Below are 16,347 nucleotides of genomic sequence, written 5' to 3'. Positions count from 1 at the left end.
ACTCTTCGTGTGCTCTGGAACTCCACCGGACAACACACCCAGACCGATTCGTAGTTTCTGTGTCAACAGTAGTACGGGGCAAATCCGTTTTACGACCTTCCAATATTTAAAGAAAAAAAGGTGTTAAAAGGAGTGGGAGTTACTCATACACTAGGGGTGCATTTATAGAGTTTGATGAGAAGATGAACCCAGAATAAAAGGTCTTAGAAAAAAAGAGAGTCTTAAAACTGAGGGCCTTAAAATAGAGGTTTCACTTTATCTACCTCCGATCTGTTGGCAGCGATGATCCTGTCGACCTCATTAACCACCAGTTCACACAGACTGCACCAGGGAGAGGCTGACTCCGACTCAGCTGGCACCTCCATCTCTTTCACTGTGGAAGAAATAAAGTTCATCCAGTTGTCTGAAGCCTGTACACCAACAAATGCTTTTGTGTTGTAAAATGTTTGATACTAAAATGATATCTTGTATTTTGTGCCAAGCTTTTCCAAAACACCAACCAGCGAGCACACACATTAACAAACTAACAACCTTTCTGAAAGCTTGATCTTTTTGACGAGTTTACGCGCACACAAACTAAACAGACAACTGGCATTAACGTCTAAAATCAATAGCTAAAGACTTTATAAAGTTGATGTTGAAAAGGCTATTGCCAGGAAGCCCAAAATAAACAAACATACAAACAACTATGAATGATCCCAAAGCAGATAGACTGCTAACGTTCTAAAATTCAGAATAAAAAACAAGAATTGTAGGTTATTGGAACGTTTAAGGCCCCCCAAAAAATATGTGTGGTTACGGTAACATAGCCAAAAAAAATAGGGTAGGAAGGTAGGCAATCCCTTTTTTTTTTTTTTTAAACTTTTTTTACTAATGTGTACAAATTAAACCTACTTGACAGGGAAATAAGTGTGCGACTCGGGCGATTTTGCTTTCATTGCGTTTTCTGCACTGGTTTTTTTTTTTTTTTTTTTTTTTGACAAATGTAATAAAAAGTTATAGGGTCGGCCCCTAAAAATAGGGTAGGTCGGGTTACCGTAACCACACCTATTTTTTTTTAGGCCTAATCATTGACCAAACAAAGCGTTACATTTACAGTACGCCGACCCAGTTGTCTATGAAGCAGACAGACAGACAAACACTTATAGTACAAATAATGAACTTATCTCAAAATCGTCGTCTCTTGTATGCGAGATCCATCAACGAACAGCAAACAGAAACATTTCAGAAGCTTACCCTGCTGAGGTTTGGACACAGAAGGACAGACGCCCAGTTTCTTGCAGACTTCAATAGGCTTGATCTCCTGCACGAGCAGGTTGACGATGGCCGGGGTGTAGACGTCCACGAAAGACGTGCACTCCGAGCTGATGGTCTCAGGCAACAGCGAGCACACCTGCTCCAGGGCACTCTGCACCGCCACCTGAGAAACAGACACCCCCTTTCTTTTCACAATTGAAGAATTTATTGCCACATGGCATAAAGTAGGCCCGCACCACTGGTTATTGTACTCGGGATGGGGCTAGGGTGAGGGGAGTCAAACGCATATTCATGTTTCAAACCTTCCTTTTAAATGTAATGATGGCGACGACTGAAAGAGAATCTAGATCAAGTATGCTAACTGTCGTAAAAAAGGCGTTTTTTTCCTTTTTACATTTAGTCACGTTTTGACTAAATGTTTTAACGTAGAGGGGGGAATCAAGACGAGGGTGTGGTGTATGTGTGTGTGTGTCTGTCTGTCTGTCTGTGCGTGTGTGTGTGTAGAGCGATTCAGACTAAACTACTGGACCAATCTTTATGAAATTTTACATGAGAGTTCCTGGGAATGATATCCCCGGACGTTTTTTATATTTAGTCAAGTTTTGACTAAATATTTTAACATCGAGGGGGAATCGAAACGAGGGTCGTGGTGTATGTGCGTGTGTGTGTGTGTGCGTGCGTGTGTGCGTGTGTGTGTGTGTGTAGAGCGATTCAGACTAAACTACTGGACCGATCTTTATGAAATTTGACATGAGAGTTCCTGGGTATGAAATCCCCGAACGTTTTCTTCATTTTTTTGATAAATGTCTTTGATGACGTCATATCCGGCTTTTCGTGAAAGTTGAGGCGGCACTGTCACGCCCTCATTTTTCAACCAAATTGGTTGAAATTTTGGTCAAGTAATCTTCGACGAAGCCCGGGGTTCGGTATTGCATTTCAGCTTGGTGGCTTAAAAATTAATTAATGACTTTGGTCATTAAAAATCTGAAAATTGTAAAAAAAAAATAAGAATTTATAAAACGATCCAAATTTACGTTTATCTTATTCTCCATCATTTGCTGATTCCAAAAACATATAAATATGTTATATTCGGATTAAAAACAAGCTCTGAAAATTAAATATATAAAAATTATTATCAAATTTTTTTTTTCGAAATCAATTTAAAAACACTTTCATCTTATTCCTTGTCGGTTCCTGATTCCAAAAATATATAGATATGATATGTTTGGATTAAAAACACGCTCAGAAAGTTAAAACGAACAGAGGTACAGAAAAGCGTGCTATCCTTCTTAGCGCAACGAATACCCCGCTTTTTATATTTAGTCAAGTTTTGATTATATTTAGTCAAGTTTTGACTAAATATTTTAACATCGAGGGGGAATCGAAACGAGGGTATGGTGTATGTGTGTCTGTGTGTGTGTGTGTGTAGAGCGATTCAGACTAAACTACTGGACCGATCTTTATGAAATTTGACATGAGAGTTCCTGGGTATGAAATCCCCGAACGTTTTTTTCATTTTTTTGATAAATGTCTTTGATGACGTCATATCCGGCTTTTCGTGAAAGTTGAGGCGGCACTGTCACGCCCTCATTTTTCAACCAAATTGGTTGAAATTTTGGTCAAGTAATCTTCGACGAAGCCCGGGGTTCGGTATTGCATTTCAGCTTGGTGGCTTAAAAATTAATTAATGACTTTGGTCATTAAAAATCTGAAAATTGTAAAAAAAAATAAAAATTTATAAAACGATCCAAATTTACGTTTATCTTATTCTCCATCATTTGCTGATTCCAAAAACATATAAATATGTTATATTCGGATTAAAAACAAGCTCTGAAAATTAAATATATAAAAATTATTATCAAAATTAAATTGTCCAAATCAATTTAAAAACACTTTCATCTTATTCCTTGTCGGTTCCTGATTCCAAAAACATATAGATATGATATGTTTGGATTAAAAACACGCTCAGAAAGTTAAAACAAAGAGAGGTACAGAAAAGCGTGCTATCCTTCTTAGCGCAACTACTACCCCGCTCTTCTTGTCAATTTCACTGCCTTTGCCATGAGCGGTGGACTGACGATGCTACGAGTATACGGTCTTGCTGAAAAATGGCAGCTACTTGACTAAATATTGTATTTTCGCCTTACGCGACTTGTTTGTCAATTCCACGGGCACTGCCTTTGCCACGGGCGGTGGAGTGACGATGCTACGAGTATACGGTCTTGCTGCGTTGCGTTGCGTTCAGTTTCATTCTGTGAATTCGACAGCTACTTGACTAAATATTGTATTTTCGCCTTACGCGACTTGTTAATTTTTTCGATAAATGTCTTTGATGACGTCATATCCGGCTTTTTGTAAAAGTTGAGGCGGCACAGTCACACCCTCATGTTTCAATCAAATTGATTGAAATTTTGGCCAAGCAATCTTCGACGAAGGCCGGACTTCGGTATTGCATTTCAGCTTGGTGGCTTAAAAATTAATTAATGACTTTGGTCATTAAAAATCTGAAAATTGTAAAAAAAATAAATAAATTATAAAACGATCCAAATTTACGTTCATCTTATTCTTTATCGTGTTCTGATTCCAAAAACATATAAATATGTTATATTTGAATTAAAAACAAGCTCTGAAAATTAAAAATATAAAAATTATGATCAAAATTAAATTTCTGAAATCGATTTAAAAACAATTTCATCTTATTCCTTGTCGGTTCCTGATTCCAAAAACATATAGATATGATATGTTTGGATTAAAAACACGCTCAGAAACTTAAAACGAAGAGAGGTACAGTAAAGCGTACTATGAAGCACAGCGCAACCGCTACCGCGCCAAACAGGCTCGTCACTTTCACTGCCTTTTGCACTAGCGGCGGACTACGTTCAGTTTCATTCTGTGAGTTCCACAGCTTGACTAAATGTAGTAATTTCGCCTTACGCGACTTGTTCTTTATTCATTCGAGCATAGTCTTGGAATTTGTGCTTTCATATCGCGACGCGACGGCGGCACGATGGTTGCGGCGAGGTGGCGGCAGCGTCAAAACCGATCGCAATAGTAGTATCAAAGAACGCGTGTTTCCAAATATGTGCGACGTGACGGCGGTGCGGCGGAGACGTACCGCGCGACGGTTTGGCGTCAAGATTTTGTTCGCTCCAGGGAGCAAAAAAAATTCCTGCCGCGCGATATTCGCGTCCAAAGTGGGCGTGGACTAAGTCCTTCCAAACATCCGAGGACCCCCCACAACCAGGTTTATAGTCTACTTTGACTTTTTTTTCCGTCAGGTACGTGTTTTCCCTGAGCTTAACATAGTCTAGCAAACAAAAATTCAAAGGTTGTCAAAGGCACCGTGTTCGTTCCGCTTTTTGAGCATTTTGTTGAAACAAAAGAGGGGTTTTCTTACATTTCTCGTCTTTTCAATTTTCTAACCAACATAAGTAGCTTCAAATAAAGTTTCTTTTAATTACGGTATGGTTGTGTGAGTTTTTGACCCATTTATAAGAAGAAGTCAAGCCAGAAAGAACAAAAATCCGCCTGCCGCGCCGCTCTTCAAATGGAAACACTTACTGCGAAATTCGCTAGCGGCATCGCGAGTTTATCGCCATCGTGCCGCCGCCGCGTCGCTAAATGAAAACATAACAACTGAGACCTTGCGATGTTGCAGATCTCGTCGTGAATAGTTCGATTTTTGTTGTTGATTTTTTGGGGGGGGAGGGGGGGGGGGGGGTCGCAAGATGGCGACATTCTTTCTGGTAGTTATTTTTCAAAGGCCGAAGCAGGCTGAATATAGCATAGTTTCCGATCAGAAAAAACCCCTATAATGATTATTGTAATTCGTAATGTGTTTATACCTCCGATCTGTTGGCAGCGATGATCCTGTCGACCTCATTAACCACCAGTTCACACAGACTGCACCAGGGAGAGGCTGATTCTGACACAGCTGGCACCTCCACCTCCTTCACTGTGGCAGACACACCGTATACAAATTTAGCTGACAACTGAACACACACACATTGTAGCTGTTTGTTCTGGGGCCTCAACAGCGTCAACGATACACAGTTTGCCAAATAGCTGAAGCCTGAACAAAAGACTTTAGCTGTATGTGTTGTAACCATTATCATACTGACTGAGGACGGGTTAAAAGTTCGCGAAGCGTCTGCAGCTGTAACAAACAGCACCTTGCTGATGCTGGAACGAAGGACAAACCCTGAGCCTGCCAGTATACAAAGGAAACAAGGGGTAACACAACAAGGAAAAACGCCCAGCACTAATCAGAAGACACACTCGTGTTTCCCGGTTTGGATGAAGATGGACATATTCCATGCAGCGGCTTCTTGCAACGGGTCTGATATCCTACAAGAAAAGATTGGACGTGGGAAACACAATAGAAACATAAAAAACCCATGCCGAAATACCAAGCATAAAAATACGCTACAACCACGAACAAACGGGGTTTAACATCCACACAAAACCCACCAACCCTTTCCTTCTCCCATTTAAATCCAAAACCACAGTCCATACCTGTCTGGTTCTGCTGACAGAGGCCGATGGTGATGCAGACTTGCACGGGGTCCAGTTCCTGGAGCAGCAGCTGTACGACAACCACGCTGTACTCGTTGACAAAGGACTGGCACTGAGGTCTGATGCCCGTGGGAAGGATGTTGCAGATGTCGTCCAAACCCTTCTGAATGGCTGCCTGTTGCCCGTTAAAACAGGTAGGCAATGCACGTAATGTCTGTAGTCGCTTATATTAAAGCTAAAGTTGTTGAGTTCGCACACAAGGTCAACACTAACCTACATTAAGGCCATGTGTATGTGAATGCATAATGAATTTTGCGATCCTGAAATATGTAGTTAAGCCAACTTTTTTTTAACAGATGTTGACTAAAGTCAATGCTCCTCACAGACCAGACTGACCAGATGACGTTTTTTTAACCCTACGTGCATACCTGGTTATCCTACATACGTGAGAGAGACCAACTATGTTATAACTAAACCATTCCTCCGAAAGCGGCGTATGGCTGCCTAAATGGCGGGGTAAAAACAGTCATACACGTAAAAGCCGTGGGAGTTTCAGCCCATGAACGAACAAACAAACAATAACTAAACCATACACTCACACGAGTGTAAACCTGATATGCCGGACACAGCAAGCAATATAGTGTTCTGTTTATCCTACATACTGTATTTGTGTGTCTTTTACATAAATGTTTTAACATGGAGGGGGAATCGAGACGAGGGTCGTGGTGTATGTGTCTGTCTCTGACTCTGTGTGTGTGTGTGTGTCTGTGTCTGTGTGTCTGTGTGTGTGTGTAGAGCGATTCAGACTAAACTACTGGACCGATCTTTATGAAATTTGACATGAGAGTTCCTGGGAATGATATCCCCGGACTTTTTTTTCGATAAATACCTTTGATGACGTCATATCCGGCTTTTTGTAAAAGTTGAGGCGGCACTGTCACACCCTCATTTTTCAATAAAATTGATTGCAATTTTGGCCAAGCAATCTTCGACGAAGGCCGGACTTTGGTATTACATTTCAGATTGGAAGCTTAAAAATTAATGAATGACTTTGGTCATTAAAAATCTGAAAATTGTAATTACAATTATTTTTTTTATAAAACGATCCAAAATTACGTTTTTCTTATTCTTCATCATTTTATGATTCCAAAAACATTAAATATGTTATATTTGGATTAAAAACAAGCTCTGAAAATTAAAAATAAAAAATTATGATTAAAATTAAATTTCTGAAATCGATTTAAAAACAATTTCATCTTATTCCTTGTCCGTTCCTGATTCCAAAAACATATAGATATGATATGTTTGGATTAAAAACACGTTCAGAAAGTTAAAAAGAATAGAGAAATAGAAAAGCGTGCTATCCTCCTCAGCGCAACCGCTACCGCGCTTTTCTGGATTGTTAATTTCACTGCCTTTGCCACGAGCGGTGGACAGACGATGCTACGAGTGTACGGTCTTGCGGAAAAAATGCAATGCGTTCAGTTTCATTCTGTGAGTTCGACTGAGCTTGACTAAATGTTGTATTTTCGCCTTACGCGACTTTTTTTTAGATTTTTTAATATTTTTTTTTACATAACCAGCGGTGCTTTCCCTCGTATTTTAATATCTATAACAAAAAGAAAACTCGTGTAAATCTGGTACGACACAGCAAGGCATGTATGAGCTGAAGAAACGGACTAACGTCAGTTCCGCTTTTCACGAATGTCACCCCCCTGGGCCGAGTAGGATGCTATCCAGTGTCCTTAATGTATCGCTTCTCATGTTAAAACAAGGGTGATAAGAGAATGAAAGGCTTGTTAGGATTGACGCACCTTTTCATTCCCACTTGATTTGATTTGATTAATCAACAGGACTGACCTCCGATCTGTTCTCTCCCAGGAGAATGTCCACGGAGCCCACAACAAGCTCGCATATCTGACAAGCGATGGAGTCCTCTTCCTTCGCCCTGTCTTCCTTCTCGGCCCTCTCTACAACTGACACACAGTGTAACAGCGATAATCAGTTACCTTTGGGTTTACACTGGAACATGATGGAAACATGCTGCACAAATGTGGGGTGGATATGTGATGGGTTTCCAGTTAATGATAACGGGTTGGTCTGATGATTCGATCTTACCCAACCTCAACATTGCCAATTATTTGATTGAAATTGATTGTACCTCATTCCTTATTCCTACCCTTTTTCATTTTTCTCCCCAAGCATCCAGGACGTCCCCCCTCGCCCCGACAAGATTTTAAGCCTTTCAAAGGAGGTCAAGATTTGAGTTTTTTCAAAGAAACTTCTTTACATTACTGCGAAAGACCTAAATGTAAATATTGTAGTTTGAAACATGGATATCACCGTGTAAACTGAGAAAGAAAACACAATTGAATCGCTTCAAGGGGCATAAACAACAAGCAATCTACTAAACTCACCAAACAGTAGCCCTCCCTCCCTTCCACCCCCCCCCCCCCCTCCACCCCTAGTCCTTCTCACACACTCAACGCCTTACTAGGAGCGGTGTAGCTGTAGCGTGATTCCGCAGTGTCGTTGCAGATCTGGAGTTCGTTGCAGATGAGCTCGGCATCCAGCTCCTGCAGCAGAAGGTCTATGAGGGACGGGGTGAACTCCTTGACGAACTGATCACAAGGCTCCTTCACTGAACTGGGGAGGACGTCACACAGACCCTCCAGGTCTTTCTCTAGGTTTTCCTGTGATTTTGGGACACGTGTGTATTCATGTCAGTTTGAAGTTTCTCTTTGTATGTGTTCGCCTAACCGTTAGTGTGTGTGTGTGTGTGTGTGTGTGTGTGTGTGTGTGTGTGTGTGTGTGTGTGTGTGTGTGTATATATGTGTGTGTGTGTGTGTGTGTGTGTGTGTGTGTGTGTGTGTGACTTTATGTCTGACAGCTTGTCTGTCTGTTTGTGTGTCTAATTGGATCTCTCTCTCTTTCTCTCTTCCTCGCTTTCTTTGTCATGGTTATTTCGCTCTAGTTATTTCATTCATTCCCTTTTGACCATCTGCTCACAATGTCCTGCATCTACCCAGTTTACACACTCTTAGAAACTTGTTCTCCCTCCCGATTCACCATCCCTTACTCGACAAGCCCTCCTTCTCACCTCTCGTTTTTGTCTGTTAATGCTGTCGCGTAAATAATGTGCATCGCCGTGGCAGGCAAACAACACAGACACCCTACTCCAACGTTTAAATTAATCACGAAGACAAAAATAATGTCCTAGCCTTTTACCTCAGTGGCGTTGGCAGCGATGACTTTGTCAATGCTCTCCATGGCAAGTCGGCAGATCGCACATTGCACAGACGCTCCCACCTTCTCCGCCGCGTTCTTCTCCTGCTTAGCGTAGACTGCAGAGTTCTTCTTGGACTTCTTCGCGGGACGGTCCTGTACGCTGTGGGTCTCTGAGGCGACGATTACGACTGTCTCTGGAGCCTCATGTATGGGAGAAACTGGTTCGTCGGATTCCTGGGCGTTGTACTCGGGTTTGGTGCAGTGGAGTAGGATGTCACACAGAACGCTGGGTTCCTGTGTTGGGAAGAAATAAAGACATGAAGAATTCCTCTCCTACACAGTCTGGTTTTAAGGTTTATACACACAATAATAAAATTGAGTGTATGAATTCTATGTTCGTAAAGAATATGAATTGAACTTTGCATAAAAATACTTATTCTTATCCTTGCAATCTTTATCCCACGCTTTTGTTCTTATGTGCAGATATAACTTGAAAAATCAAAAGTTGGCTCAAACTCACCAGCTCACCGGCAACGATCTCAAACAGCTGAGGCGCATATTGCTGGACGAGTGCCTTGCACTGGAAGAAAGGACCAGGTAATAATATGTGTCAGAGTTTTCTTAATGCAGAAACGAAGAACAACAGATAGCTGCAGCTAAGAAATACGGACAGACATACTCCCCCCCCCCTCCCCCCCTCCCCCCTCCCCCCCCCCCCAAAAAAAAATAGGAGAAAAAAGAAAGCAAATAGAATACACATATACACGCATGTAAAGAACACAAGACCAAACAAACTTTCCTTTGTTCTTAGAGTCCTCATGTTCCTCGAAAATACATTATATTGTAAGTGCGTGCTTGGATATGGGTGTTTAAAAAAAAATTATCTCTGGAACAATACGCACATTTGTTGTAAAACAGTTAAATAACTCGGCGTACCTGTTGAGCTTCTTGTCCAAGTTTATCGCAGATCTCATTGAAAAAGTCGACAATGGCTTTCTGTAAGATGCAATATCGGTTGAAAATGATTGGTACAGAAACAACAGGCATATGAAATTAAAACGTGCACACTGTGACATTGTTTATGTGAGCCTCTAAAACGCTAAGAATTAAATATGCACAGTTTGAGCATAGAAAAGTTCTGCGGAAGAAAAACACAATTTGTTCCGTTAAAACTTTGACCTTAGAAACCACAAAACTTTAAAATATAAAATAAAACGAAATTATTCAGAAATATTATATTCCTGCCCTGCTCTTGATACCATATTTAGTATAAAACACATGGTATACATTTACCATCCGTTCAGCTGCAACTTGACTCGCGCACGAGACTAGAATAAGTGTGTATGCGTGCGTGCGTGCAATCGTGAATACGTGCGCGCGCAATACGTGCGGGCGCGCAAGTGCGTGTGTACCTGTGTATGCCACCTTTTGATAACCTATCTGTGTGTGTCACCTATCGATAAACTATCTCAAATAAGAAAGCTTGCCTGAACATTGGGATCCCTGTCGCCGTTACGGAGGTCTTGCACGAGGATTTGGCACTCGTCACACTTGAACGTGTCAGTCAGCTGCCACAAAAAAATATTTGGTAAAAACTCTACCCATTCTAGGAATCACTTTGAGTTTACTAGTCTTTACAGCATGGTGAAGACTATGGCCCTCTCATGATACATGCTTTTTACATTAGTCAAGTTTTGACTAAATGTTTTAACATAGAGGGGGAATCGAGACGAGGGTCGTGGTGTATGTGTGTGTGTGTGTGTGTGTGTGTGTGTGCGTGTGTGTGTGTGTGTGTCTGTGCGTGTGTGTGTGTGTAGAGCGATTCAGACTAAACTACTGGACCGATCTTTATGAAATTTTACATTAGAGTTCCTGAGTATGATATCCTCAGACTTTTTTTCATTTTTTCGATAAATGTCTTTTATGACGTCATATCCGGCTTTTTGTAAAAGTTGAGGCGGCACTGTCACACCTTCATTTTTCAATCAAATTGATTGAAATTTTGGCCAAGCAATCTTCGACGAAGGCCGGACTTCGGTATTGCATTTCAGCATGGAGGCTTAAAAATTGATTAATGACTTTGGTCATTAAAAATCTGAAAATTGTAAATAAAAATTATTTATTTATAAAACGATCCAAAATTACTTTTATTTTATTCTTCATCATGTTATGATTCCAAAAACATATAAATATGTTATATTCGGATTAAAAACAAGCTCTGAAAATTAAAAATATAAAAATTATGATTAAAATTAAATTTCCAAAATCGTTTTAAAAACAATTTCATCTTATTTCTTGTCGGTTCCTGATTCCAAAAACATATAGATATGATATGTTTGGATTAAAAACACGCTCAGAAAGTTAAAACGAAGAGAGGTACAGTAAAGCGTGCTATGCAGCACAGCGCAACCGCTACCGCGCTGAAAAGGCTCGTCACTTTTACTGCCTTTTGCCCTAACGGCGGACTACAGTCATTGTGGAAAAAATGCAGTGCGTTCAGTTTCATTCTGTGAGTTCCACAGCTTGAATAAATGTAGTAATTTCGCCTTACGCGACTTGTTGAGGCTTACCATTGCCCGATTCAAATCACCCTCCCGTTCCTCAATCTCAACACCTTTCCTCTTTCCCTTACTGTCAATAAAACACTAGGACTATTATCTGTAAATGGCGAACATTACCCACATCGCAGCTTTGAGGAACCCACTATCCTGGCACACAATTATGCAAATCGAAACTTGTCACGTGAGTACAGACTCCAGAAAGACACACAGAAAGACACAAAGAATGCTTGTGTCGTTTCTTCCTTGTCCACCACCACAGGTTTGTCCATGCTTTACATGAGTTAAGAGCATCCCTCTACTTGGTCGCATACCAAAATTACAATATGACCTACCGGTATTTTCTGTGCAAAGTGGTATTTTTCTGAATCTATATTTGTTAATGAACCCAAATGTCTATCTTCAAACATTTCAGCTCTGCACGGAAAACAGCCATGGCAGGCTGTTGATGTTTGGTATGTGGCCAAGCGGAACGATACTCTCGTGCCATGTAAAAGCCTGGGCAGATGTGTGGTGCCTGGCCCCAACGTTTACACAGAATGTGGTAAATGTCTCATCAAGTTCTAAAAGAACGCCTTCAATGGCACGGAACTATGTATACTTGCCGGTGTAACACAAAACTTTTACTCCACGAAAAATTTACTCCGGAGTAAATATTTCGTACGAAATTCTTACTCCGAGTACACTTTTCGTACGAGAAAAGAACTACCCAAGGCACGAAAAAATTACTCCCTCCACGAAATTTTTACTCACCATTTTTTTTTTACTTCCAGTAAAAATCTCGTACGCAAAAATGGGATGCGGGCGAAGGGATGATGCCAATAAGTGATCTCGCGCACACGAATGTCGCGCTACCCTCCTTCCACCCCTTCCACCACCAAGACTAACAGGGGACAAGGGAGTAAAAATTTCGTACACCTGGCATGGGAAGTTGAATTGCTCGTGTTGGGGTGAAGTAATTTATTCGTTATTTATTCGTCAGGGGAGTAACATTTTTGTACGAAATGTTTACTCGGAACTCACCTGTCTTGGGGAGTAATTTTCTCGTGTAATGGGGGAGTGCTTTTTTCGTAAAGGGAGTAACATTTTCGTACGAAATTTTTACTCCGGAGTAAAAATCTCGTGGGAGTAATTTTCTCGTGTTACACCGGCTGGGATAAGGGTGTCCGTTGACAACAGGTAGGCCTACCACCGTCACACACAACATTATAACAGTTTTCAGTTATTTTCAGAAAAATAAAAAAATAAGCTTATTTCAATCGTGCTGCTGTTTCATATTCTCACAGGCTTCTCTTCCAGAGCTGCGCCAAGAGCCTTCATGAGATCGAACTTGGGGGTGGAGTTTGGTTTGGGGCACAAGGTCAGGCTGGCACAAACAGAAGGTGGGCTCTGTAAAATAGAGAACAGGAGTAACAGATTGCTCGTACAGCTAGAGGTGATAAACCTGCGAAATGGTGATTTAATTGTCTCATAATGATAAACATAAGTTGGTAAACATGTAAAATTGGAATCATTTGTCCCATTATGATAGACATAAATTGGTAAGCATGTAAAATGAGAATGTAATTTTCTCATAATAATAAACATAAGTTGGTAAGCCTGTAAAATTGGAATTTTATTGTCTCATAGTGGTAAACATGAGAGTAAATGTGTGTTGGTTAAACAAGGTTAAGTGCATGTGCTACTCACGTCAACTCTGGCCAACCAGTCCAAGACGGTGGGCATGGCCACATCCATCAGATCGTTGCACTGAAAGCAAATCACACAACATTCTGTCAGTTGTGAAGTGCACGCTGCAGCCTCTCTGACTGACAAAGGGCCGATGTACAGACTGACCAACCAACCAATCGACCGACCACTCACTCACTTTATTCACTCAAATTGATAACAGACAAACTGACTGATCAACCAAAGGACCGTGCAGCCTACTTCTTAAGCAAATAACGAACTAAATAATGAACTGATTCAAAAACTAACTAACGTTGAGACATCTTTTCTGGGATATTACGGTTGTATAAGCACAATCAAGAGTTATATGTGGAAAAAAAATATTGTTATTGAAAAAAAAATCAATGGACATTAACAAAGCACTTTCTCTTTTCATATCTGGTGGAAAAGGAGCAAAAATACTTTATGAATGTCTTGTTAGAAAAACTGATACATGTGTCCCAAAAGCATGTCAAAGTTGGTAAAACATCTTTGAAACTGAAATTGATTGGAATAAAGTCTTTTACAAAACAAAGAAAATACAAGAGGTAAAACTACAATGGTTCCAAATTAAAATAAATAATAGGGTTTTAGTGAATAATGCAATATTGTAATTCAATCGAGTTTGCGTTTTAATGAAACAGATCCTGTGATTGGTCAGAATGCCCCAACTCATTAAAAAATTACCGGTCACTAATTCTCGATAGTCACTCGCTAAAAAATCCATTAACAACCTGCTGGCGAGGCGCATTGATACAGCCTCAACTAGTCTCGGTTAGCTTTTGTCGGGCGTCAATCCCCGATGAAGACCTCGAAGTTTCAAATGGAAGCATGTTAATGTGTAATTGAAAGACATGGGGATTGTCACAGGTAATGTATGTAATTTTTGTGAATTAGAAAAAGATACAGTTTATCATTATTTGTGGCAATGTGAACATGTCCAGGTTTTTTGGACTGAATTTGAAAAATGTCTGAAAGAAAAATGTTGTAACTGTGACAGACTCAGACTTACACCAACACTGGTAATATTGAACCATGAAAACCACATGAAAACAGACGCTGGTTTTGATTATATTTTATGAACAGCAAAGTTTTTTGTTTACAAATGCAGAATAAACAAAATTCGTCCCCACATGCAAATGTTCTTAAGAGAATTATATAATGTGTACCAAATTGATAAATATGCTCACAATATTCTCATGAAACAGACTCAGTTTATTAAAAAATGGATTCCGTATCAACAGCTAGTGACAGTTGGATAAAGACGAGTGATGTACATTATTACAATAGTCAATGTATTCCTCTGATTTTTGGAACGTGCTCTGAAAATGTAAGAAGTAACTGAATATCACATGTGTGTTCAACTCTGTCATTGCTGTGACAATGCTTTTGAATGTGTCATTATAAATCTGCTTGCCTGAATAAAAAATTGTTGAAGAAAAAAAAACCTAACTAACTAACTAACTAACCTTGTAACTGCGTAATAAAATAAAAACTTTATTAGATGTTTTGCAAACTCTTAGAACGGTTTTGAAGCATTATCAAACGTCCTTGTGGTATGAGCCTATTGTCAAGTACAAGTGCATGCACGTGAAGTCACATGTTAACCTGAAATTCCAGGGGTCCTGCTTGCTGGCACAAAGTCTCTTTGGCCAAGGCTGCTGCCTCCGGCTGCAAGAACAATAAGGAATTCAAGATACAAACCAAGGATATATGTCATACATGAGCAAAACAATAAAAAGTTAAACGTTTTTTGAGTCACTTGAGAAAAAGTGACTCTATGTAATCGGTCAGTGTTAGTCTGTCCGGCCGGCCGTCCGTAGACACCACCTTAACGTTGGACTTTTCTCGGAAACTATCAAAGCGATCGGGCTCATATTTTGTTTAGTCGTGACCTCCAATGACCTCTACACTTTAACGATGGTTTCGTTGACCTTTGACCTTTTTCAAGGTCACAGGTCAGCGTCAAAGGAAAAATTAGACATTTTATATCTTTGACAAAGTTCATCGGATGTGATTGAAACTTTGTAGGATTATTCTTTACATCAAAGTATTTACATCTGTAGCCTTTTACGAACGTTATCAGAAAAACAAGGGAGATAACTAGCCTTTTCTGTTCGGCAACACACAACTTAACGTTGGGCTTTTCTCGGAAACTATAAAAGTGACCGGGCTCAAATTTTATGTGAACGTGACTCATTGTGTTGTGAATAGCAATTTCTTCCTGTCCATCTGATGCCTCATATAATATTCAGAACTGCGAAAGTGACTCGATCGAGCGTTTGCTCTTCTTGTTAAAATTTGTTTTTAATGTTGAATGACTATTATAAGTGTGAGTGTACATGGCGCTGCATCATCAACTGCGAGACTAATTGGTCAAGCGCAGTGAGACAACTTGAATTTTGTTGTAAAGCCAGAAGATCCTCTTGACCGATGCTGTCGTAGACAGCTGAGGCACCTTTAAACAATCAACCCCCTGACACTAAAAGTAAAGTTTTGAGTGTTGATAACACTATTTTGCGACAGAGCAGGCAGATTTTGCGACAAACTCCTCTCCAGTCCGTCTTATCACACTCGCGCAAAGGGACGGCGCATGCAACAAGCTATCTTATACGACAAGCTTCTTCTTCTTCTGCGTTCGATGTTGATGTACGACAAGCAAATCCTTCGTAAGTCCTTTACATTTTGACTATAATCATTGCCATGGTGATTGGAATAATAATATTTTGTTTAACTTACTGCCGATACATTGTTCCTCAGCACATCGCGGACATCACCGAAGAATCGCTGACAGTCGTTGCAGAAATCCGTAGGTTGGACTTCTGTCACCTGGACAGTCAATGCATTTTTTTTTAATACCAAGAAGTTGATATCGCCTGTTGCACTCACGTCAATCATTTCATCATAAGATTGAAACATCAGAAATTGCAGAAAAGGGGACATCCAAAAAGTACGGTTGAGAAAAAAAAAAGTTTGCTTCGTCATTTTAATGTCGTTTTCAAGTATGCTAATTAGGGCGGCGATGTAGCTCAGTCGGTAGCGCGCTGGATTTGTATCCAGTTGGCCGCTGTCAGCGTGAGTT

General features: G+C 40.3%; 1 protein-coding gene across 2 annotated transcripts in view; it reads right to left on the bottom strand.

The window, feature by feature from the left end:
• LOC138958627 (uncharacterized) overlaps positions 1-16,347 on the bottom strand; it is a 38,023-nt gene that overhangs the window by 10,120 nt on the left and 11,556 nt on the right. For both annotated transcript variants that reach the window (XM_070329837.1, XM_070329838.1), the window contains exons 15-28: positions 16,005-16,094; positions 14,874-14,936; positions 13,248-13,307; positions 12,843-12,947; positions 10,488-10,568; positions 9,937-9,996; positions 9,521-9,580; positions 9,001-9,294; positions 8,267-8,465; positions 7,633-7,748; positions 5,773-5,947; positions 5,103-5,212; positions 1,237-1,420; positions 264-373 (exon numbers count right to left, since the gene is read on the bottom strand). In XM_070329837.1, the coding sequence (XP_070185938.1) occupies positions 264-373; positions 1,237-1,420; positions 5,103-5,212; positions 5,773-5,947; positions 7,633-7,748; positions 8,267-8,465; positions 9,001-9,294; positions 9,521-9,580; positions 9,937-9,996; positions 10,488-10,568; positions 12,843-12,947; positions 13,248-13,307; positions 14,874-14,936; positions 16,005-16,094 (1,707 nt within the window). The remainder of the gene's footprint in view (positions 1-263; positions 374-1,236; positions 1,421-5,102; positions 5,213-5,772; positions 5,948-7,632; positions 7,749-8,266; positions 8,466-9,000; positions 9,295-9,520; positions 9,581-9,936; positions 9,997-10,487; positions 10,569-12,842; positions 12,948-13,247; positions 13,308-14,873; positions 14,937-16,004; positions 16,095-16,347) is intronic.

Source organism: Littorina saxatilis, linkage group LG2, assembly GCF_037325665.1.
Source record: "Littorina saxatilis isolate snail1 linkage group LG2, US_GU_Lsax_2.0, whole genome shotgun sequence".
Lineage (NCBI taxonomy): Eukaryota > Metazoa > Mollusca > Gastropoda > Littorinimorpha > Littorinidae > Littorina > Littorina saxatilis.
This window is presented reverse-complemented; position numbering and strand designations above follow the sequence as displayed.